Genomic DNA, 25,124 nt, shown 5'->3' with positions numbered 1-25,124 from the left:
TAAAAACTTACAAAACAAAGTTTTCTCATTGAAACAATCTTTAAGCAGTACTGAACATATGAAGCGGAGAAAGCAACAGCTACCCACTCCAGTACTCTTGCCTGGAAAATCCCACGGACGGAGGAGCCTGGTAGGCTGCAGTCCATGGGGTCACGAAGAGTCGGACACTTACTGAGCGACTTCACTTTAACTTTTCCCTTTCATGCATTGGAGAAGGAAATGGCAACCCACTCCAGTATTCTTGCCTGGAGAATCCCAGGGACGGGGCAGCCTGGTGGGCTGCCGTCTATGGGGTCGCACAGAGTCGAACACGACTGAAGTGACTTAGCAGCAGTAGCAGCAGCAGAACATATGAAGTGAAAATGGAATCCATTGTGTCATCCCCATCTCTGCATTTTTAGTTCTCAGAGGTAACCATAGTGTGATTCTTGTAGATTGTTTCAGTGTTTTCTTCTTCCTCACTGTTGGTGTTTCTGTGTTTTTTCCCTTTACTTGAATAATCCGATGATTATGGACATAGTGTTCCATAACTTCAGTGTTTGACTTAATGGTATATCCATGGGCATCTTTGCATGTCAGATACAGAATAAGCATCATTCTTTTTAAGAACTGCATAATATTCCACAGTGTGCTCCCAGTTTACTGAGTCATTTTCTCATTGATTGACAATGAATGTATCTACATTTTTTAATAGAAGTATAGTTGTTTTACAGTGTTGTGTTTCTGCTGTTCAATGAAGGGAATCAGCTGTATGTAAACATACATCCCCTCCCTTTTGGACCTTCCTCCCGCCCCACCCCTCTAGGTCATCACCGAGCTGAGCTACCTGTGCTCTAGAGCAGCTTCCCGCTACCTGCTTCACACACGACGGTGACTGTATGGCAGTGCTGCTCTCACAGCTCGTCTTCCCTTCCCTTCTCCCCCTGTGTCCAATGTCTCTTCTCTATTCCTGCCCTGCAGACACGTTCATCTGTACCATCTTTCGAAATTCCATCCATATGCATTAATATACAGTATTTGTTTTTCCCTCTCTTACTTTCTTCACTCTGTATGACAGATTCTCAGTCCATCCACATCTCTATGAATGACCCAATTTCATTTTCTTTATATTGAGTAATATTCTCTGTTCAGTTCAGTCCAGTCTCTCAGTCATGTCCAACTCTTTGTGACTCCATGAATCACAGCATGCCAGGCCTCCCTGTCCATCACCAACTCCCGGAGTTCACATCCATCAAGTTGGTGATGCCATCCAGCCATCTCATCCTCTGTCATCCCCTTCTCCTCCTGCCCCCAATCCCTCCCAGCATCAGAGGCTTTTCCAGTGAGTCATCTCTTCACATGAAGTGGCCAAAGTACTGGAGTTTCAGCCACAGCATCAGTTCTTCCAAAGAACACGCAGGACTGATTTCCTTTAGAATGGACTGGTTGGATCTCCTTGCAGTCCAAGGGACTCTCAAGAGTCTTCTCCAACACCACACAGTTCAAAAGCATCAATTCTTCAGTGCTCAGCTTTCTTCACAGTCCAACTCTCACATCCATACATGACCACAGGAAAAACCATATCCTTGACTAAATGGACCTTTGTTGGCAAAGTAATATCTCTGCTTTTGAATATGCTATCTAGGTTGGTCATAACTTTCCTTCCAAGGAGTAAGCGTCTTTTAATCTCATGGCTGCAATCACCATCTGCAGTGATTTTGGAGCCCTAGAAAAATAAAGTCTGACACTGTTTCCACTGTTTCCCCATCTATTACCCATGAAGTGATGGAACCAGACGCCATGATCTTCATTTTCTGAATGTTGAGCTTTAAGCCAACTTTTTCACTCTCCACTTTCACTTTCATCAAGAGGTTTTTGAGTTCCTCTTCACTTTCTGCCATAAGGGTAGTGTCACCTGCATATCTGAGGTTATTGATATTTCTCCTGGCAATCTTGATTCCAGCTTGTGCTTCTTCCAGCCCAGCATTTCTCATGATGTACTCTGCATAGAAGTTAAATAAGCAGGGTGACAATATACAGCCTTGACGAACTCCTTTTCCTATTTGGAGCCAGTCTGTTGTTCCCATGTCCAGTTCTAACTGTTGCTTCCTGACCTGCATATAGGTTTCTCAAGAGTCAGGTCAGGTGGTCTGGTATTCCCATCTCTTGAAGAATTTCCCACAGTTTATTGTGATCTACCCAGTCAAAGGCTTTGGCATAGTCAAGAAAGCAGAAATAGATGTTTTCCTGGAACTCTCTTGCTTTTTCAATGATCCAGTGGATGTTGGCAGTTTGATCTCTGGTTCCTCTGCCTTTTCTAAAACCAGCTTGAACATCTGGAGGTTCACAGTTCATGTATTGCTGAAGCCTGGCTTGGAGAGATTTGAGCATTACTTTACTAGCGTGTGAGATGAGTGCAATTGTGCAGTAGTTTGAGCATTCTTTGGCATTGCCTTTCTTTGGGATTGGAATGGAAACCACCCTTTTCCAGTCCTGTGGCCACTGCTGAGTTTTCCAAATTTGCTGGCATATTGAGTGCAGCACTTTCACAGCATCATCTTCCAGGATTTGAAATAGCTCAACTGGAATTCCATCACCTCCACTAGCTTTGTTCATAGTGATGCTTTCTAAGGCCCACTTGACTTCACATTTCAGGATGTCTGGCTCTAGCTGAGTGATCACACCATCGTGATTATCTGGGTCATGAAGATCTTTTTGTACAGTTCTTCTGTGTATTCTTGCCACCTCTTCTTAATATGTCTGCTTCTGTTAAGTCCATACCATTTCTGTCCTTTATCGAGCCCATATTTGCATGCAGTGTTCCCCTGGTATCTCTAATTTTCTTGAAGAGATCTCTAGTCTTTCCCATTCTGTTGTTTTCCTCTATTTCTTTGCACTGATCGCTGAAGAATCTCTGCTTGCAATTTCTTGGAACTCTGCATTCAGATGCTTATGTCTTTCCTTTTTTCCTTTGCTTTTCGCTTCTCTTCTTTTCACAGCTATTTGTAAGGCCTCCCCAGACAGCCATTTTGCTTTTTTGCTTTTCTTTTCCATGGAGATGGTCTTGATCCCTGTCTCCCGTACAGTGTCATGAACCTCCATCCATAGTTCATCAGGCACTCTATCTATCAGATCTAGTCCCTTAAATCTATTTCTCACTTCCACTATATGTATATACACCATGTCTTCTTTACCTGTTCATTTGTCGATGGGCATTGAGGTTACGTCCATGTCCTTGCTAGTATAAATAGTGCTGCAGTGAACACTGGGGTACATGTGTCTGTCTGAATTATGGTTTCTCAGGGTATACCGCCAGTAGTGGACTTGCCAGGCCATATGACAGTCCCGTTTTTAATTTTTTAAGAAACCTCCATGCTGTTCTCCATAGCGGTTGTACCAATTTATATACCCACCAACAGTGCAAAGGGCTTCCCTTCTCACTACATCCTCTCCAGTATTTACTGCTTGTAGATTTTTTTGGTGATAGTCATTCTTACTGGTGTGAGATGATACCTCATTGTAGTTTTGGTTTGCATTTCTCTAATAATGAATGGTGTTGAACATCTTTTCATGTTTTTGTTGGCCATCTTTATGTCTTCTTTGGAGAAGTGTCTTGTCTTATTTGCCACCCATTTTTTTGATTACCTTGTTTGTTTGTTTTTTATATTGAGCTGCATGAGCTGTTTGTATATTTTGGAGATATATATTTTTGTCCACTGTCAGTTGCTTTGTTTCCAGATTTTTTATTTTTCCATTCTGAGAGTTGTCTTTTCTTCTTGTGTATGGTTTCCTTTGCTGTGCAGAAGCTTTTCAGTTTAATTGGGTCCCATTTGATTATTTTTGTTTTTATTTTCAGTACTATAGGAGATGGGTCAAAAAAGATCTTCCTGTGTGTTATGTCAAATAATGTTTTTCTTATGTTCCCTCTAAGAGTTTTATAGTGTCCTGTCTTAGCTTTAGGTCTTTGATCCACTTTGAGTTTATTTTTGTGTATGGTGTTAGGTAGTGTTCTCATTTCTTTCTTTTACATGTAGCTGTCCAGTTTTCGCAGCACCAAGTATTTTTCTATTGTAAATCAGGCTTCATGAACTCCATGAATCTCCCTAGTAACATACACAGCACCACTTGAATCCCAACTAAGACAGCCAATTTTAAGCTCCTTTTGATTTCAAAGTACCTTCTTCATTAAGATTTTGGGCTGAAGTTCTGTGGGGAAGACTCTCATCGGTGACTGAATCTCAGATGTGGAGATAATGAATCAAGCTTCCTGGATAGACTGCTGGGTATGTTCACTGTTACATTACGTATTATAAATTCAAGACAAGTGAAACAAGCATTGAGGCATGGTTACACTTAGTGTATACTCTCTCTGGATGTGTTCTGGTATTAGCTCATCCGAGTGGGGCGTGAATGGAGCCAATCAATAACATGATTATTGACTAACACTCTCCTGTAGACTCTTGGCTTCTTCAAGACATAGCTTTGATATTTTGTTGTTTTTGTCCCATCCTTTAAACTCTGTCTTTATTCCAAATTATAAACAGTTCCCTGCAGAGATATAGCTATCAGAATCTCAAGATGTTCTCATTAATGGAGTTATTAACCCCCTTGCAAACCAGCAAGACATTCCCTGGCTTGGACCCAAAGCCTGGAAAACATTGCCTGGCTTTCTCTTAATATTGAGGTAACTAGTTGACTGCCTGAAAGTGCAAATTTTTTTTTTTTTCCCTTTAAAATGCAGTACCTGATAAAATGTCTGGATAGAGGAACCAGTTGTTATTTGATAAAGCAAGTTTCTTAGAATATTAATGTTAGAATCTAGTTGGTGGTATATAGGCATTTACAGTAATATTCTTCAACTTTGCTCTTATGTTTGAAACTTCTTCATAAAAATATTTTGGGAGGGGGAAGGAGTATGGAACAGAATGGGAAATGAGAAAATGTAATCAATAGAGGACTTGGCTCTAAAATCATAGTCAGTGAATTTAGAACTACATAGCGAGCTGAACAGAGACATGTACTTTTTAAAAGGATTTTCATGTAATAATTATCATAGCCACAGTAATAATGAGAAAGAAGATATTAATATCATCCATAGGTTTTGTGGTATTTAATCCTAACATCAAACCTGTACACTTATAGTCAGTCATCAAACCTCTTTTTAAGTCATCATCATTGAAATTAACCTAATAACATCATATCCGTTGTTCATATTTAGAAACTGGAATCTCGAAAATATTAAGTGATTTGCCTCCGATTTTAACACAAGATGAGGCAGAGCTTGAACTGGAACTTAGATGTTCTAATCATATCTGTGTTTCTCCCTCATGTGGTTGCTGTGATTATAAGATTTTGAAATTCAAAATCATACTCTGGGGAATTCACGGAAAGGAGGATCATTCAGCAAGAATATTATGAACGACGATCAAAGCACTGTTGGTGGCAAAACTCTGTCCTCACCACCACCAAGGCCTTCAACCATTTCCTAAAAGCTTCTCCCTGAATACACAGGCTGTACTCAGTCCATCAGCAGAACCAGTGCTTTGCCCAGCTTTGGTCAGCCTTGCTTTCCTCCTTAATTTGCTGGTGTTTTCCTGACCAAATATACAGTCTGTGAGCATTAGTACTTTGTGTTTACTAGGCGTGCACACTGTAATTTTATGGCCAGGTAGGTGGGAAACTATTAGTCTAAATAAATATGCTTTGCAACAGAGCAGCTGTGTTAAGTGAATTGAATAGTCTGTGTAGGTCAGAAACAGTAGCTCTATCTTTTTTTTTTTTTTCCCTTCCTCCTTTGGAGTGTTACTGAACTTGAATAGTCGTGTTTCACTGCAGGCAGAAATAAATGAAGAGTGGATAGTGTCAGAGTGAAGTCAGGAATAGAGCAGGATCATAGCCTGTGTGACGCTGTGCTCTCTGTCGCTAGGGGCTGATGGATTCATTCCTTTAGAGCACTTTGCTGATAACACAGATTTTCTGAGTTTGGTCCCCCAAATGAATCCATTAGCTTCACCTTCCCCCTCTGCAGTACTGATGGGGATTTTGATTTTGTTCTTTTATTTTTCGATTTTTCCCTTTCCTTTCCCTCATTTTAAGGAACCCTTCCAACCCCCGCAACACAGAGAAACTATTATTTAGAGCCAGCAAGTATTTTAAACCATTGAAATAGAACAAACTACTTTCCTTGGCCCCAGACCAATCCAAGTCCCCTCTCTAGAGAAAACCACTTACTAGTTGGTGTTACTTTCCAGAGCCTTTTCTTTCCTTACTTTTGTATATCTGTGCAGATGCTTTTGTTATGGTTCAGTTGCTAAGTTGTGTCAGACTCTTTGTGACCCCGTGGGCTATAGCATGCCAGGGTTCTCTCCCCTTCACCTTCTCCCAGAGCTTGCTCAAACTCATGTCCATTGAGTCAGTGATGCCATCCAACCATCTCATCCTCTGTTGTCCCCTTCTCCTCCTGCCTTCAATCTTTCCCAGCATCAAGATCTTTTCTTTTGAGTCAGCTCCTCGCATCAGGTAGCCAAAGTATTGGAGCTTCAGCATCAGTCCTTCCAGTGAATATTCAGGGTTGATTGCCTTTAGGATTCACTGATGCAGATAGATACACAACAAATATTTTGTTGTGGGACTTTTAAAAAATCAAATGTGTATATACCCTGCATCTTGACTTCCTTCATTACTAATACATCTTCAAGAAGTTTAAATGTCAGTGCCTACTTGCGAATTTCTTTTCTCCGCCCCATTATTTATCTTATCAGTTCTTCTATTTATAATGCATGTGAATTTTTTTTTCCCGATGTATATGGGACAGATATGTACTTATCTGTCTGTCTTTGTATTTGCTACACTTCTGGCAAATCTTAAATTTTCTTAGTTGAGAGCCTCCTTAAATCATAAAAAGGAAAATCATTAGAAAAAAATGAATTAAGATTCTCATTTTTACTGATTATCAGGAAAATTAAAAAATGCAAACAGGAATATTCACCCAATGTGTAAAAAATAAGGATCTGCCAATCCAGTGTTAGCAGTGGTGTGGGGAGATTATTCTTTTCCATTACTGCTAGAATATAAAAGGTGTGTACCCTTTTCAGGTGAAAATTTGAACCACTTCTAGGGATCTGTCTTATAGAAAAGATTTTGTGCTCATAGAAGCATATTTACATATTTTTTTTTTATCCATGATTCTTACCCTTTCTGGCTTGTAGGACCTGTGAAGATTTTGATGAAAGCCATTGTCCATGTGGCATCAGGACTGAAAATGTGGTAATAGGTATAACCAGAAGAGTTTATCTGATGAAAAGAGGTAGACAGTGTCCAGGGCACACACATACAACCCTTGGCAGTATTCCAAGGGATGTGCAGAACCCCAGTTTATAGCTCCATAAATTGGTCCCCCCTCCACCAGTTATCTACCCAAAGCTGTTGTCTATAAGGGAGACTTAAAAAACAGAAAGAGTTTGAATAGAGCAAGGCAGTGCATTTCCTCCTGTGCAAGAAATAACCTCCTTCCATTTATTCCACAGTCATTTAATGAGTAACTACTGCGTGCTTGGTCCCGGGGCCAGTACTGCCCAGTGGGAGAGGTCCCAGCACTTCGGACCTGGGAGAGTCCATTGTAAGGGCACCTCATGTCCTGTGCTCAGGCGCTCAGTCATGTCCGACTCTTTGTGTCTTCTTGTCCGTGGGACTCTCCAGGCAAGAATACTGGAGTGGGTTACTGTCCCCTCCTCCAGGGGATCTTCCCAACCCAGCAATCAAACTCGGGACTCTTAAATCTCCTGCATTGGCAGGTGGATCCTTTACAACTAGAGCCACCCTTCACTAAAATTAAACAGAAGATCTGAAAAGAAGAGAGCTGTTTTAAGGAACAGATGTTCTAGTTGGATTGACCCAGCTAATCTAAAAAATGCCTCCTGTGGAGATTACCCTTAGAACATAAGAGGGTGAGGTTTTGATTTATAGAAGTCTAAAAAGCTTTGGAAAGCATCCATATTGTCTCACACGTCCATTCTCAGACATGTTTTGCATAAACCTGTTTCTTAGGGAGAGCTTAATTTGGCAACATTTAGCTGCAAAGGGCAAAATGCGGTTTTCTGGGTAAAAGTGTACAGCTTCTCTTTGTGTAGAAGCTTTCTGGCAGACTTTTCGCTGGGAGAAAAGGAGGAATACATCTAACTCTATACCTGTGTTAATTTTATTTAGCTTGATTGCAGATTCATGGCATCATCATTTCCCCAGAACCTATTGGGGGGTAGAAAGTACAATATCAGAAATGAGGAAAGAACCAAAATGGGAATTTTGGGTGAGTCAGTAACAAATAAACTGTATTTCAGGTTTCTTGTATTTCAAAATGGGAGACATATTGCTGATTCCTCGTTGGTTTTGAATGATTTATAACCTTTTATTTGTGGTTGAGTGTTGCAGTCTATGTTGTCATGGAAATTCTATTGAATTTATAGGTCCATTTATCCAAAATGATTTTCCAGACTTCATTTCATGGTGAATCATGTGGCTGTTACTCCCAAGTACAAAGCAATTTCTAAAAAGTTTCACATTACAAAGAGCACAAACACTGAGGTGGTTATTTTCCTGTTTTTGAAATACAAATGAGTTCCAGATTCACCTAGCGCTCCCCACCGCCTCCACTGTGTCCAGGGCGTTAAGCTCCACTGCATTTCAGAACCAGGCTCAGGTACAAAATAGCAAGCAAGGATAGGTTGTTTTAAGAGAAAAGAAGGTTATTACAGTCACTCCAATAGGTCAAAGAGGTCTTAAGTTACTGGTTTATGGGTAAGGGCAAGACCCTGCAATCTTTGAGCCCCATTACAGCAGACTTGTTCCTCCTCCCTGTAAGTTCAGTAGTAGAAAAGAGAAAGAAAATCAAAGAGCTTTCCCGTAGTCATTGACTAGACTTCCTGTGGCAGTGGGTGTAGACATGATTTGTGCACCTCAGCGCCATTGACACTTTAGGCTAGATAATTCGTTGCTTTGGCGAGGAGTATCCTATGCATTGTAGGGGGTTTAGAAACCTCGCTGGCCTCTACCCAGTATATGCCAGCAGTAGCATCTGACCCCAAGTGACACCAACCACAGATGTCTTCAGACATCGACAGATGTCTTCAGACATCGACAGATGTCCCCGGGGGTCCAGAAATCAGCCTGTTTGAGAATACTACCCTAGAAGCTTTGTACCAAGATCCTAACAATAGATGATGGATTGTGCTCATGGCTTATGGGAATTCTGTCAGGATGATCTACCAAGAAGAATTTTAAAGTGTGGGCTCTGGGTTTGAATCCTGGCTTTATTTTTTCACAGAGAAGACATAGTATCTCAGCCTGAATTTCCTTTTGTTAAAAATGGGGAGAATAATACTACCTTCCCTGGTGGCTCAGCTGGTAAAGAATCCATCTGCAGTGTTGGAGACATGGGTTTGATCCCTGGGTTGGAAAGATCCCCTGGAGAAAGGAAAGGCTACCCACTCCACTATTCTGGCCTGGAGAATTCCATGGACTGTTACGTATAGTCCATGGAGTCGCAAAGAGTCGGACACGACTGAGCAACTTTCACTCACTCACTCACCCTCCATATATGCCAAGGATTGAAGGGATGAATTCATGTACAGTATTGTAAAGAGTTGGATACGATACATTTAAGCAGCCCTCTGCTGCTGCCTCTTGGCTTCATTTTGCAGCATCTGCCTCAAGCGGAAGGGTGGAAAGCAGCAGAGCTGGGCCCATGTCACTGTTATTTGGTCCTAGGCAGGTGTGATTCTGCATACACCTCCTGTCTTCCACCCTAATTTGCTCTTTGAAGCAAATCAGTTTTCTGTGGCCATACCCCCCAGTTGGGATCAGCCTCTGTTGTATGGAATGGGTACAGAACAGGGAAACAATGTCACCCTGCTCCTTTATTATAGGAGAAGACTATATTTTGTTTATCCCAGTTGGAAAATTACAGCTATTTCACTAATTTTATTTCTTTTTCTTTCTTTAATGTGGACCACTTTTTTTGAAATCTTTATTGGATTCATTACAGTATTACTTCTGTTTTATGTTTTGTTTTTTTGGCCGCAAGGTTTGTGGGATTTGAGCTTCCCAACCAGGGATCAATCCTGCACCCCCTGCATTGGAAGGTGAAGTCTCAACCACTGGAACTCCCAGGGAGGGCCCTAATTGTATTTCTTTATTATTGAAATATTTATATATAGAGAGAAATTCACAGATGATCAGTGTGCAGCTGAATGAATTTTCATGCTCTTGGAACCAGGCCCCAGATCAAGAAAAAGCACCTTCTCACCGGCTTCTCCCCAGGACCACCCTTAGAGTTACCACCCACCAGGTGTTGGCTTGTAACTGCAAGAGTTTTTCCTGATTTTGTACTTCATTGTAGCAGGATCACAGAGTATATCCTTTCTGTTAAAAGAAAAAAAAAAATCGGGTTTATTTGTCTGAGCATGGTTTGCGTTTGTGAGGTGCGTTCATACTCTTATGTCCCAGTGTTGTGTGTTCTATTAGGTAGTCCATTATCGACTGGCATCTGGGTGATGCCCAATTTGGGGTTATTGAAAACAACCCGTGCACTAATGTATTGGGGTTTTTTCCTTTCCTTTTCCCCCCCATTAACTAATTTTTAAAGGCAAATGATTCATTCAGATCAGATCAGATCAGTCGCTCAGTCGTGTCCGACTCATCGCAACCCCATGAATCGCAGCACGCCAGGCCTCCCTGTCCATCACCAACTCCCGGAGTTCACTCAGACTCACGTCCATCGTGTCAGTGATGCCATCCAGCCATCTCATCCTCTCTCATCCCCTTCTCCTCCTGCCCCCAGTCCCTCCCAGCATCACAGTCTTTTCCAATGAGTCAACTCTTCACATGAGGTGGCCAAAGTACTGGAGTTTCAGCTTTAGCATCATTCCTTCCAAAGAATCCCAGGGCTGATCTCCTTCAGAATGGACTGGTTGGATCTCCTTGCAGTCCAAGGGACTCTCAAGAGTCTTCTCCAACACCACAGTTCAAAAGCATCAATTCGGCGCTCAGCCTTCTTCACAGTCCAACTCTCATATCCATACCTGACCACAGAAAAAACCATAGCCTTGACTAGACAGACTTTTGTTGGCAAAGTAATGTCTCTGCTTTTGAATATGCTATCTAGGTTGGTCATAACTTTCCTTCCAAGGAGTAAGCGTCTTTTAATTTCATGGCTGCAGTCACCATCTGCAGTGATTTTGGAGCCCAGAAAAATAAAGTCTGACACTGTTTCCACTGTTTCCCCATCTATTTCCCATGAAGTGATGGGACTGGATGCCATGATCTTCGTTTTCTGACTGTTGAGCTTTAAGCCAACTTTTTTACTCTCCACTTTTACTTTCATCAAGAGGCTTTTGAGTTCCTCTTCACTTTCTGCCATAAGGGTAATGTCATCTGCATATCTGAGGTTATTGATATTTCTCCTGGCAATCTTGATTCCAGCTTGTGTTTCTTCCAGTCCAGCGTTTCTCATGATGTACTCTGCATATAAGTTAAATAAACAGGGTGACCATATACAGCCTTGACGAACTCCTTTTCCTATTTGGAACCAGTGATTCATTAGGGGGCCTATTATATGTCAGCTATTGTAGGAAGCACTTTACTTATTTTATTTAATCCTCAATGTAGCCCAATGACTTGTTTCTGATCCTCAGTTTCCTGCTAAGCTGCTAAGACTCAGAGAGGGTGACTAACTTCATCTGGATCACACAGCTATAAAATGGGAGAACTATAACTTTCTGGAGTCCATGATAAGGGACTAACTGTAGCCAGATGCTTAACCTACCTCATTTGTGTCCAAACTTAATGCTGAACTCTTAAGAAATAGCTCACGAATCACACATAGTAAATCCTTCGCTGATGGAAGCAAGAGCCTGAACTTTTCCCTACTAGCAAACAGCTGAAAAAGTTAAATGTTTATTTGACTAATCAGATGCAGAAATTAAAAAAAAAAAAAAAACTAATAAAGAGACAATGGCATAAACAAGTTACACACAAGAGACTTTTGAAAGGGATTCCTTGATACCCAATTGTATAGGAATCATGGCGCTACAGTACACATGGGGTTCTTTTTCAAAAATTGGGATTCCTGCTGTTTATAGTTGAAGATAATTCCATATTACAGGCAAGGGAAAAAAGGGAAATAATTAAGGATTGGTGCACTCCATGGTTAATGATATTTTATAAAGCAAATGGTTTAGAATGTTTATTTAAATGCTGCCTTGCCTATAAAGATGTTGAATGCCATCTATTCTTTGGGTCATGTTTCTTCTAAAAATATTCTTCGAATGAAGGCTGTGTGAAGCCCACACACAGGTTTCTTTGCCTTGTAGCATGACTCATTGGGATTGTTGGCTGGTCCGTGGAAACAATTTATTTTCACCTGAATTTGCATCTCTCTCCTGGTCTAAAGAAATTAATAAAGACATGTAGTAATAAAAACTGAGGGCTATGGAGTTTCTTCTTACTTTTCCCAAGCAGGCGAGTAGTGTTTCTTTATTACAACCATCCCATGAGGTGAGTATTACCTCTGTTTGACAGAAGGGGACACTGAGCCTTAGAGGCCTCAGGCGTCTTCTGTATACAAATCAGGTCTGGTTCTGTGGCCCGTGTCGGCTGGTCTTCATTTTATATCACCCAGTTGTGCCGTCTGTCAGTTTCATGGATATTTTTCTGTGGGTCGCAAGAGTGTGAGCTGGGTTGTAATAGGGCCTGCATTCTCTGGGGGAGAACCTTGTCAGAAAGAGCGAATGAAGAGGATAAAGCTCAGAGCTCAAAGAAACTCAGAAAGGAATGAAGTTATAGAACAGTGTTATAAGGTGAAGCACAGAGACATATAGATATATCCGGATACATTTTGCTTAAGACTAGTAGTGACAGTTGGGGTTGTATTAGTGAGAGTTCGCCAGAGAAATGAGACCAGTATGAGAGAGGCAGACTGAGATTTTAAGCAAGTGCTTGTGCCTCAGTTGCAGAGTTGGGCAAGTATGAAATACGCAGAGCAGGCTGGAAATTTCAGCCTTGATGAAGAGTTGTGCTGCAGAGTTGATGTTGCAGGCTGAAGACTGAAGGCTGGAAACTCAGGCAGAATTTCTCTGTTGCATTCTGGAGGCAGAATTCCTACCTCTTCCTCCAGGTTTCAAATGATTGATGTGGCTCCCACAGTATGGAGAGTCTAGTGATATAAACAGCAATCACATTTAAAACAATACCTTCACAGCAACACATGAATACTGTTGGACCAAACAAGTGGGCATAGCCAGGGCAAAGTCGACACATTAAAATTAACCCTCACAGGGGATAAAAATATAATCATGATGCTTTAAAAAAAAGAAATTGGGAGTAAAGACTGTTGATTGATACAAAAGAAAATACCTATATTATTGTTCTGAATTCAGAGTATTACTTATATAGTATACATAGTGGGTATGTGGGTATTTATAATTTTTGTCCACACTTTAGGTGACTAGATTTTCTTTTGTTGGATCATTAAAATTTCAGGCTAGAGTTGCTTAGATAGAGAACAGTTTGAAATGCCTTGCAGATTAAAGAGAAAGGAATGTTTCCTGTGTTTAGCAGAACCATACCTGGTTCCACTTAGTCATTTCATAATGATTTTGGGTTATATTTGCACCTTCTTGAACATTTTCTCCAGCAGTTTTAAGTCCATTCATTCTCTTAATATCCTTATCTCTCTTTGCTACTGATCTCACCGTATAATTTATTGCTGGGAATAACAAGAACCTCAATGTAATGATTGCGACTTTATCATTCGACTGGCCTTGCTTCCAGTCATCCAGAGCCCCCACTCATTTTATTCATTCCACGAATGAGTTAATGGTATTTACAAGAACAGATCTGTTCAAGACAAAGTCTTTAACTAAGCAGGTGGCCTTCCTGCCCTCATCAGTCTTCCTGTCTGATGGCAGTGGCAGAATGAAGGAATCGTTGAATGTGTGTGATCTGGCTCTTCAGTCGTTAAGGTACAGCATAATCTAAAAATAAAGTTAGAGTAAGAACTTGTTATCCTAAACTTTGTGACATCATCATTTGCAAATCATCCAACAAGTAGAACCAGCAGATCATTAACTATGTTTGGATTTTTTCTTTGTCTTTACTACACATTTTTATCCTTGGGTGACTTTTTTATCCACTACTGTGTTCTCAACTGGCTGACTACATGGTAGCCCCAAATACGATCAGAAAAGAACATTTCACCTCTTCAGTCCTGTTACCACTGCCTCCTCGGTGACTTTTAATCTTGCTGTTGCCCTTTTCATCACTGTCTTTATCTCATTGTGTTTACGTCTCATTTGTTCTTTTCCTGTAACTTCTCCTGTGTGTTCTTCTGTTCTGTTAAAGATGAACAACAATATCCTGGAAGTGTCTGATGAATCTGCCAGTATATTGTCTGTCCTCTGGGCTGTCTGCATGACATTTCCTTAATTCATCATGAATTTTCCTTGGTTCATGTATGTGGGAGGGGTGCACATTGGAGAAATATGTGTTCTGAGAGGAAATTAAAATGTAGAGCGCTCTGAATCATCAAGGAAAGTTCTGTTCGGTCTCCCACTCTTGCATTGGAATCATTTCCTCTTGCTGCCATTACAACAGGGATATGAGAGCTGATTTAAACAAACAGCTACAACACTAGAAAATAGGAAGTCCAACTTCAGCAAAATCTCCCCCTGACCCGGTCCATTCCCTGTATTATTCTATATTCATTTAATATATGCCTCACATGACCCTGAACCATTTACTACCTTATGCTTTATTGTGGTACATTTACATATGACTCAGCTTGAATCTAATCCTGAGAAACCAGGAAACTGACCCCTTTTCTACTTAATAACTGGCCTGTACCCTTCAAACTACCAAAAAAAGAAAAAGGCTGAGTAACTGTCCCAAATGGAAGTTGGGGGTCGGAGGGGTCATTATAAAGAGACGTGGCAACTGAATGCAAAGTTTGGTCCTCTATTAGATTCCGGGACCAAGATACAAATAGTGATCTATAATGGACTTTATTTGGGCACTTGCCAAAAGTTGAAAATGGACTGTGAATATGATTAACAGTATTATATCAAAGTAAGACTTGCTAATTTTAATAATTCTACTGTGGATGTATAAAAGAAGATTCTTATTCTTAGAAACAATACACTTAAGTGTGTATTGGTAAAGGGGCATATTTTCTCCCACTTATTATTAAATGATTCAAGGGAAATGTTTGTGGGGAGAGAGGAAACATGCAAATAAGGTAAAATATAAGTAATTGGTGGTCTGGGCAAAGGATATAGAGAACACTTAATAGATTTCTTTATTGCCCAGTTTCTCAGATCTTTTCTTCAGTTCTGTTCACCACGTTTCTTCAGAAGGAGGATTTCTATGCAGTCAGCATCACTTTAGTTCACATGATTAAAAAGAACACACTTTGGCGAAGGCTGAAGGAATGCTCCGAACATGGCACTTGCAAAACGGATGTAGAGAATGGATGGGCTACTCAAAATGCTCAGTAGCTACCTTGACCGTTCCCAAAATGTTTTTGTAAAATAAGTTTCCAGACTATGCCTGGATTTGTCTCGTCAGTGGTAACAACAAAATAATTTAAAGTCCAGTCCCTCAGCAAAACTCCATCTACTTACTTTCACATTTAAGATATCTTTAAAAGTTAACAAAATTCAGTAGACTACAACTTGAGAAAGATACTGATGGCAAGGGAAATTGATATTTCAGACCTATGGCTGCTGTTCTCTTTATGAGACATTTTATTATCCTGATGGGTGGAGCCATGATTGAAAGACATTTTCTAAAAATGAATTTCCTCGCCCAGTTGTAAATGAAAATGCCCTTGAAGAGGTTTGAAAGTATTTTGTATCACACACTATTCAGGTGATGCATTAAACAATGCCGCCCCTGCTCCTGGACTGAAGAATAATAAAACCTTGTGTGAACTTACTTCATCTGAGGGTCTGGGTTTTAAAAGGAAAGTGAAGTGTAATTTTCTGAATATACTTGTGCAGAGTTTCTTTCTTGGGTTAGTCTCATTGTCACCAGAGCAATTTTCACCCCATATTCAACTATTTTAATCTGCACCTCATTGAATGCATTTTTCTCAGAGTAAATTCATGATATCTGTAGCTGTCCAGACATAAAGGTAACACATTTGTAAGTGGGTGGTGCTAGCGTCAATGGAAATTCACAGTCTAAGGAGAACAATTCTGCATAAGAAAGAATAATCTCCAAAAGAATCTTCCATCCTCCAGTCCACTTGGGTGTCTGACTTTCCCTAGAAAGTGTCCTGATTTGGGCTCCCTGATCACACCCTTCAGGGAAAAAAATGTCAGTTTGTTTGTAACGTGTGGGTGAATTCGGTCAGCAGGACTCTTCGCGTTTGACCTGTATTTCAGCTAGTCTGTCTGACTTCACTTTTCCCACTGGGTAGTTATCATTTAACATCAAGTCTCCATATTCCATCTAGGGTGTGGTTGTTCAGAAAATAGCATCATGTCATTTGGAAAAGTGGAAAAATAAAGGTCATAGACGAGAACCAATGATAGCAGGAGTTTTGATTTTCTGTGAGGAGGAGGAGTGATTCAAGAAGATTCAGTGGAATTATACTGCTGTTAGAAATCTGAAGATGCCTGCCGGGTGTTAATGTGATGGTGATGGTGCTTTGTGGACCTGTAAGCTCCAGGCATCGTGCACACACTGTCCTACACTGACATGTTTAATCCCCACACTCATCTTACCAAGGGTAAGAATGTGATTCTGTACATAAGGAATAGTGCTTAGAAATTAGCTTACTTGCCTGAGATCTCACATGCAAGTAAATGAGGAAGCTGGAATTAGGGGCCCAGATCTTTTATTCGTATCTCATATGTAGTCTCTCAAGAATACTCTGTGATCTGTTTTTGTTCTCTGGATTGTATTAGATATCAAGGAATGTTCAGGCATTCAAATTGTATAACGATTTTAAGTTGATTTACCTTAGAGGATGAGAAGCCCTTGCCAAACGTCAGAGAAGGTACTCAAGGTTGGGATGAGAGTCCCTGGATTTTGCCCTCATCAGTGTTTTTGACTTGACCAAGTGAGCATCAAGTTTATGAAGCGCTTTCTTCATGTGTAACTGAGTGTAGTCATTTCTGCCCAGCCTTCACAGGGATTGTTAGATGGATTAAGTGAGATCAGGAATGGGATGGCTTTTTGCAAACTGTAAAATCAAGAGTATTATTATCATCATTACTATTAATTTTTTGTGGATTGACTGAAATAGCCCATATTGGCTATTTCTTAAAGCTGAGAGCCCCCATCAAATTCTTACCATTAAAATGATACTTGTCTATAAAGACATGTCCATTTAAGCCTTTAAAATTTTAACATGTGGACTGAATCTCACAGCCTTGGTTTTCTACCTTAGCATGTTTTAACTCCATTAACATCTGGCTTCTTAGTAGGGACCGTTCATCATGGCATGAGTATTAGGTAATAAGGTGTTGGGTGTTATTTTTGTGTGCGACCTAAAGTCATCATAGTTATGTGAAAAGACTTGTGTTTTATTGATATCTACTGAAGTAGGGGTAGAATGATAAAATGTCGAGGGTTTGCTGTCAAATACTTTAGCAAAGAGAAATATGGATAGATGAATACATTGGTCAAAATCTTATTATGTTGGGGAATCTGAGTACACTGTACTATTCTCTTTACTTCTGCTAGGTTTTCCTGGTATATTCTCCTAATATGTTTTTTATTGTTCTTTTTACAGATGCAGATTTTCTTTTACAATCCAGATGATTTTGACAGCTTTCAAACCGCCATTTCTGAAAACAGAATAATCGGAGCTATGGCTATATTTTTTCAAGTAAGTTAACAATGGCTCGAGTACTTCGACCAGAGTTCTTTGAGTATTTTTTTTTTAATTCACCGAATTGTTCCATGTTTAATGAATGCATCTGTTTTCTAGTTCACACCTGTCTAAATGAAAGATATTTCATATTGTCTAATGTGTGATTTAAAATGTAAATAAGTATGTTTAGAAACATAATGAAAAATTTTGCATGAATTATTCTGATTTTACTGCTACTTGACTGGTGCACAGATTGAAGAACACATTTATCATCTAAGTTACTTCACTCCTGAAGCGTTTTGAACAGGTTCCTTCAGCATATTAAGAGGCTGATGTTTAAAAAAAGGTGGTTTTCTTTGGAGCAACTTTAAAATTTGACATTACTTGCAAGTAGATTAATAAATCGCATCAGTCATTTCTCTAAAGAGACTTCATTTCTCCCCCCTCGTTCCCCTCCAGAAATCCCCATGGTAACTAAAATTTTTATTGAGACTGTTTCCAAGTTAGTATGTTTATGATCTCCCAGACTCTCTCTTTTTTGTTGTATTTGTATTAAGGAGTTTTCCTGGCTCATGTGTTGGTTCCATGTCTAGAAGTGAAACATTGCATCCTTCCGTAGATAATACTGTCCAGGCTTCTTAGTGTTGATCAGTGGGTGTCTTAACCAAGTAGCCTAGAGGAGACTTGGTGCTTTTTTTGTGTGGGAAGGTAATCTGAGTAGGAGGTGTATGGCTTGTCTTTCAGTCTTGCAATTTGCCTAAAGACCACTTACAAGCGTTCCTTTTACCAGTGATTCATCATGGGGACATTATGTCTTTCTGACAACTCAAAGGAACATTAGAGACATCAGAACCTCCTTCAGTATGTGTCTTTAACCTCCGCCTTTTGAGGCAAGCTTCTTTGTCATTGAGATGGAGCCACTCTTGTGTGGAGTGTGTTGATTTCACTGCCCTTTTTAGTGACATAGAATGGACAATTCTCTTGACTGTCTCTCTCTCTTAATACCCCTCTCCCTTTCTTTTCTTGGATAAAGGCTCGAAGGGGATGTGATTTTTGAAAAATTGAAAAGCCTAATCGCCTATCCAAACTTCAGAAACAATAAGAGTGGCGTTCTACAGCATTGGTTATGACAATAATTTTCATACTAAGGTTTCTGACCTAGTAGTGTGCCATGAAATCATTTCAGTGAGTCTTGGCCAGCATTTTTAAAATAAATAGAATAATACAGAACAGAAAGTATTCAAGTGTACTACACATAGTAAGTGTAAATAATTTCTTTGAACTTGTTTTTTCATTGCTCATACACAGACATGCAAGCAATTGGGTGATTATACGAAATGTGTTTCTCATTGTGGGTGATACTGAAATATTTTGTTTACACTGTGTATTATGAGAATCTCCTCATTGTTCCTACTGTTTTCCCAGGCATTTCTTCCCCTGATTATTTTCATGAATCACAGTAGAATATAGTGTTTTAAAAGCTTATTCGGTGGAGTCAAAAATAACGTGCGTTTGAATCTCATCTTTTCCACTTAACTGCATGATGGTGATGTAGTTGTTTAACCTTTTTGTTTTTATTTTATTTTTGGACCACACCGTGTGGCTTACAGCATCTTAGTTCTCTGACCAGGGATCAAACCTATGCCTTAGGCATTGAAAGCACTGAGGCCTACCCCTGGACCGCTAGAGAATTTCTAAACTTTTCAACCACAGCATTGTGATCTGTGAAATGAGGATGGCAACTCCTACATCATCGAGACTATAGTCGTTAAATGAAGCCCCTAGTGTGGCTTTTGGCACATAGTAGACATTTGGTGAATGCCAAACAAAATATGTACCCATATCCAGCCACTTCCGTTTCTATGAGATGGAGACCCCATGGTGTGTGTGTCTTCTCTGCATAAACAGAAGTCTGTTCTGGGCACAGCCCTGCTAGCAATTCAGGTGGGTTGTCATAACCCCTTCTGCATCTAAACTGTGATAGATTTGTGGTTGGTATTACTGAGGCTACTTGAACCTCTCAGACTGTGTGTATGTGTGAGCGTGCTCTCAGTCATGTTCAACTCTTTGCAGCTCCTTAAATGGTAGCCCATCAGACTTCTCTGTCCATGGAATTTTCCAGGCTAGAAAACTGGAGTGGGTTGCCGTTTCCTCCTTGGGGATCTTCCTGGCCCAGGGGTCAAACCTGTGTCTCTTGCATCTCTTGCATTGGCAGGCAGATTCTTTGCCACTGTGCCACCTGGGAATCCCTTGCACTTACATAGTTATCCCTTACTTTTTATCACTCTCCTCTTAGCACACTGTTTTTCATATTGCTGGATCTCTACCCTTGCAGCCCTGCCTTCATACCTACCCTTTCCTCCTTTTCTGTCATGCCCACCCATGCCTCATCCAACCTGGTTCTATTAATACTTTATAGGTCACCTTTTTTTATAGGAAACTAAAATTTTAAAATGTTATTTATGAGTACTAGAAAGTCTATTTCACAGCATGCTCTACCCAAAAGGCTTCTATTTTTCCAGCTCTAGAAAGTCGTCTTAAATATAAGACCAATTCGAGTATGGGCAGGAGAGGCACATTGGTGTAAAACCAGCAAAAGACCTCAATGTGAAATCTAGACTTTGGATTTTTAAAGTATTTCCAGGACAAAAGTGCTCGTTCACAAAGAAATATAACGTGTATTTCATCTGGTTAGTCCTCTAAGTTTTGGCTTGCTATCCTGTAGATACAAAATAGAGGACAGATAATAAAAAATAGAAGAGTTTTTTTTTTTTTTTTTTTTAAGATAGCAGCTGCATAGAGCTGCTTTCTTTGTTTTCCTTGTAAGTCCACATGTACATTTATACATCTGAGCTCACACTATGTCATTGCAGTGGAAAGAAGATGATATTATTGCTATTTTAATTTGGCAATCTTTTTAGAACCTGTGTTTTGAGATCTTTGTGTTTTGAATCTTTCTAATAAGAATGCTTGATTTGGGACTTTGGTGTTTCTCCCCCAGGTAAGGAAATCTTGATGTACATTTCCAAATTCAAACCTAGTACCTTCCATTTTGGTCTTAAAGAAGTATTTATCATTCTCTCAGGAATGATTCGATGATGTGTATGGTATCACTTACTACGTTAAATAGATGTGATAAGTGTAGTCACCTCCTGCCCACGAGAAGTGGGTCATAGTCCCATGTGGTAATGGCTCGAAAGAGGTGAGAGGAGAAGGTCTCCTACTCATGAATTGGCTGTACTCTGCTCTGGTGCCCATAAATGCACAGATTCATTGTTGAGAATCACAGGATATGAATGACCTACAAGTGCATGTCTAGGCAAGGCTAAGTTCTGTGTAGATGCTGTGGCTTTGATGCCAGCTCACTCCACACACTAGAATAATTTTCCCATCAATTTCAATTTTTCATTATCTGTGTTTCTTTTTTCCCCCTGACCCTCTGCCTGTTACTCCAAGGAGTTTTGGCTCTCTTACTACCTTTGCTGTGGTTAGGTATGATGAGGTTCTTACATTTCTAAAACACCAAAGCACACACACACTGGGCAGACACATGGTCGACCAGGGAACATATTGGCTGAGTGCAGGTGGTCCTGCTGTAGTTCATGGACATAATGATGGATGCTCCATTGTGCTTACAGTTATTTTCTTCAGTTAAACATGGAGTATTTCACATCAGATTTCCTGATGATGATGTAACACTTGAGATCTGAGTAGTGACTGTCTCCTTTGGAGGGGGTGTGAATTTCCATGGTAATAACCCATTCTCTAAGCAGTTTCCATGACTTCACTGTCAGCATGACCTTGATTTCATGACCCCAGTAACTTTGAATAGTGCCTGACATCCTTTGGTTGCGGACAGAATTGAAGGTCAGTCTCAATGTTGAAATGTAGTGAGGCAGATTTCCTGTGAGTGCTTTGTGTGAACACCAGTAAAGGAAGGATCGCTTCCAGGTACAGAGCAGAGCAAATCGTGGCAGCCCTGCAAGGTTTTATGCTTTTGAGCCCACTCAGTGCTAAAAGGCACATTCATTTCATAGATAACTACTGCTGAGTGGAATGTTACAGTTTTCCAACACATGTTACTAAATGCATCTGGAGAAAGAAGACCCTTTCTCCTGTTCACACACCTTTGGGCTAGTGGCCCTCTGGAAGATAAAGGAGAAAGGAAGGGTCAAGTTTGATTTTAAAGGATTTTTTATTTATTTATTTTTTTTAGGGTTTTTCTTTTTTTTTTTAATTTTATTTTATTTTTAAACTTTACAGTATTGTATTAGTTTTGCCAAATATCAAAATGAATCTGCTGCAGGTGGATTTTTTAAATAAAATAGGGTAAAATAAGAAATAGGCGAGGCATGAAGATACTTGTTAAATCACTAAGAGAATAAATAGATGGTTGTTTAGCTAATTTATTAGTACAAAAAATACGTATTTTCTGTTTGTTAAAATAGAATCTTCTCTATCAGCCTGTTTTGAAGTCCTGTAGAAATGTAAAAAGCCAAATGTCATCAAAATCCTCCTTTAATGTATTCTCATATTTGGGTAACACACTGATTGGGTTCTCTCTTTAAAGAAGAAGGATGAAAGCCTGTGTTTATAGGACGGTTGAAATGACAGTGGACTGATCAGGCAATTTGTTGATGATACTTTGTTTTGAAAATAACTCAAAAAGGTTTAATTAATTTTGATGTAAAGTTACAAATCTTCCTTGACAAGTTGAGGTTTCGTCCTGGTAAACATTGTAAATTTAAAACGTAGCAAGTGGAAAATGCATTTAATACACCTAACTTACTGAACCTCAAACCATTGTAGCTTGGCCCAGCCTACCTTAAACGTGCTTAGAATACTTACATTAGCCAATGGTTGAACCTGTTTATCTAACACAAAGCTTGTTATTGTTAACAAAAAGTATAGCACAGCATGAAGTTTTCATTGTCTCGTGGAATTTACTGAATAGTGAAAGGGAAAAAAGGAAGGGTCATCTGATACAGCAAGGTTGCATATGTATTGGTTATCTCCCCTATGATCACGTGGCTGACAGGAAGCTGTGGCTCGCTGCCTTGCCTATCATCAGAAGACAGTTTATCTTACCATCTCACTAGCCTGGGAAAAGACCAAAATTCGAAATGATGTGTATCACTTTCACAGCATCATCAAATCAAAATTGTAAGTTAGGAACTCTCTGTATAAAGCAGAGACTACTCAATTCTCAGAGTGACCTTATGTTTAACTTGACCTGTATTTTTTTTTTAGACAAGAGTCTTCTATCTTCACCCTTGAAATTGGGTTCTGGTTTGATTTTTCTTTCTTGCAATCTGTTTCTTCATCATTTCTCTTTGAACTGTTTCCTCCATTATCCTCATGAGCATCAAAATGCCTTTGAACCATGCAACCATCTTAATGACTTTCAATCTGTTGCTTATAAAAGTTTGGGATTCCCGAGCTTGTAAAATTTTGAGTTTATAGGTTTGATTTTTGTGGGTTTTTTTTTACCTTTTGAAGAAGGACATGATGATTATCTTTGAATATGTGATGGCGAAGGAATCTTATTTGTATTGCTACCCAGTTGCCATTGTTATTTAAATGCCATAAATTTTATTTATATTTCCTGATTTTATTGAACTTCAGAATTATAAATGCATGATTGTTTAAAAGCATCTATATTTAGAAACTTTTCTCAGGTGGTTTTCTTTTCGGCTTCTTTTTTAGACCTTGTGTATAATCACTTCTGAATCTTTGCATCAGACACAAAGAAAATTTTTATTGTGTCTGCATCCAGGGACCCAATAAATAGCATGTTTCTTATACATTTAAGAAATAAGTTGATGTATTTATAGGTTGTCTTATAGTACTTCTTTTTGACAACCTGTCTTCAGCAACTCCTTTGAAGCTTTTTTCATTTAATATTAGCTCCTACTTCTTCCGGGAGCACTGAGCCCCTTTGCACAAGTATTATTTTTTTTCCTATTCAAATTTCTATCCACAAACTGACTGCTGTCATTGGATTTTCGCTAAGGTCTGTTGCTCATGCATTTGGGCCTTCCTTACTCTGTCCTAGGAGAAGGGAATGGCAACCCACTCCAGTACGCTTGCCTGGAAAATCCATGGACGGAGGAGCCTGGTGGGCTGCAGTCCATGGGGTTGTGAAGAGTCAGACATGACTGAGCGACTTCACTTTCACTTTTCACTTTCATGCATTGGAGAAGGAAATGGCAACCCACTCCAGTGTTCTTGCCTGGAGAATCCCAGGCACGGGGGAGCCTGGTGGGCTGTCGTCTACAGGGTTGCACAGAGTCAGACATGACTGAAGTGACTTAGCAGCAGCAGCAGCACTCTGTCCTTCCTTCATAGTTGAAAGCAAACTTCAAAACTCCAATGTTTCCAGAGTTGCTAACCCATTCTTTATATCACTCAGTGGTGCAGACTGCTTAATTATTTTTCTCCATCTGGAGAGGCTTAGTAATTAAATGAAATGGCAGCACCTGGGATTATTTATAGACGTGGAGAAGGCAGGAGGAGCTCTTGATGACTCATCCAGGACTGGCAAGGAAGGCTTTTTCTCCACTTCCCTGGGTCTCCCCCCACCAAAGGAGCTGTGATTTGTCCTTCCTCTAACCCACCACTTCTCTTTCCAGTCCATCTCACAGTCACGCTCTGATGTCAGTCGGTTTCTTCTGACTTTGTACTGCGAATTCACGGAGGACTGGGAGCCTCTGCTCACTCATCAAGCACATCTCTTGTGGGTGACTCCCATTGTGACTTGGTGGTGCAAGTACTTAGGTGGATTCAGTGCAAACATATGCAGGCTGTTCCTAGTCTTGACTGGAAAGGCGCACTCGATAGCCTGGTAGCGAAGAAGTGATTAGAAACAGGCATTAGGGAGTGTTGTTTGGTCACTAAGTTGTGTCCGACTCTTTTTGCGACCCCATGGACTGTAGCCCACCAGACTCCTCTGTCCATGGAATTTTCTGGGCAAGAATATTGGAGTGGGTTGCCTTTTCCTTCTCAAGGGAATCTTTGCTTCTCAGGGATCAAACCTGTATCTCCTTCTTGGCAAGTGGAGTCTTTACTACTGAGTTACCTGAGAAGCCCATGAGGGAGTGTAAGACCTGAGATTACTGGACCACAATCTTGGAGGTGGAGGTCCATGTCTTGTTCCTCTGCTTCCTGTCCCACCATCCACCTTTCTCTAGCCCTCACATCAGTGTCTCAACCTCACTTGTTGCTCAGGATATTTGTAGTGGATAGGACTAACTTACAGGAAGCCTTTTAGGAT

At 40.1% G+C, this 25,124-nt stretch overlaps 1 protein-coding gene across 5 annotated transcripts in view; it reads left to right on the top strand.

Annotated features, from left to right (window-relative positions):
* PTPRG (protein tyrosine phosphatase receptor type G) overlaps window positions 1–25,124 on the top strand; it is a 770,267-nt gene that overhangs the window by 517,338 nt on the left and 227,805 nt on the right. For all 5 annotated transcript variants that reach the window (XM_055557457.1, XM_055557454.1, XM_055557459.1 and 2 more), the window contains one exon: window positions 17,771–17,866. In XM_055557457.1, coding sequence (XP_055413432.1) covers window positions 17,771–17,866 — 96 coding nt within the window. The remainder of the gene's footprint in view (window positions 1–17,770; window positions 17,867–25,124) is intronic.

This window comes from Bubalus kerabau, chromosome 20 (assembly GCF_029407905.1).
Source record: "Bubalus kerabau isolate K-KA32 ecotype Philippines breed swamp buffalo chromosome 20, PCC_UOA_SB_1v2, whole genome shotgun sequence".
Taxonomy (NCBI): domain Eukaryota; kingdom Metazoa; phylum Chordata; class Mammalia; order Artiodactyla; family Bovidae; genus Bubalus; species Bubalus kerabau.
This window is presented reverse-complemented; position numbering and strand designations above follow the sequence as displayed.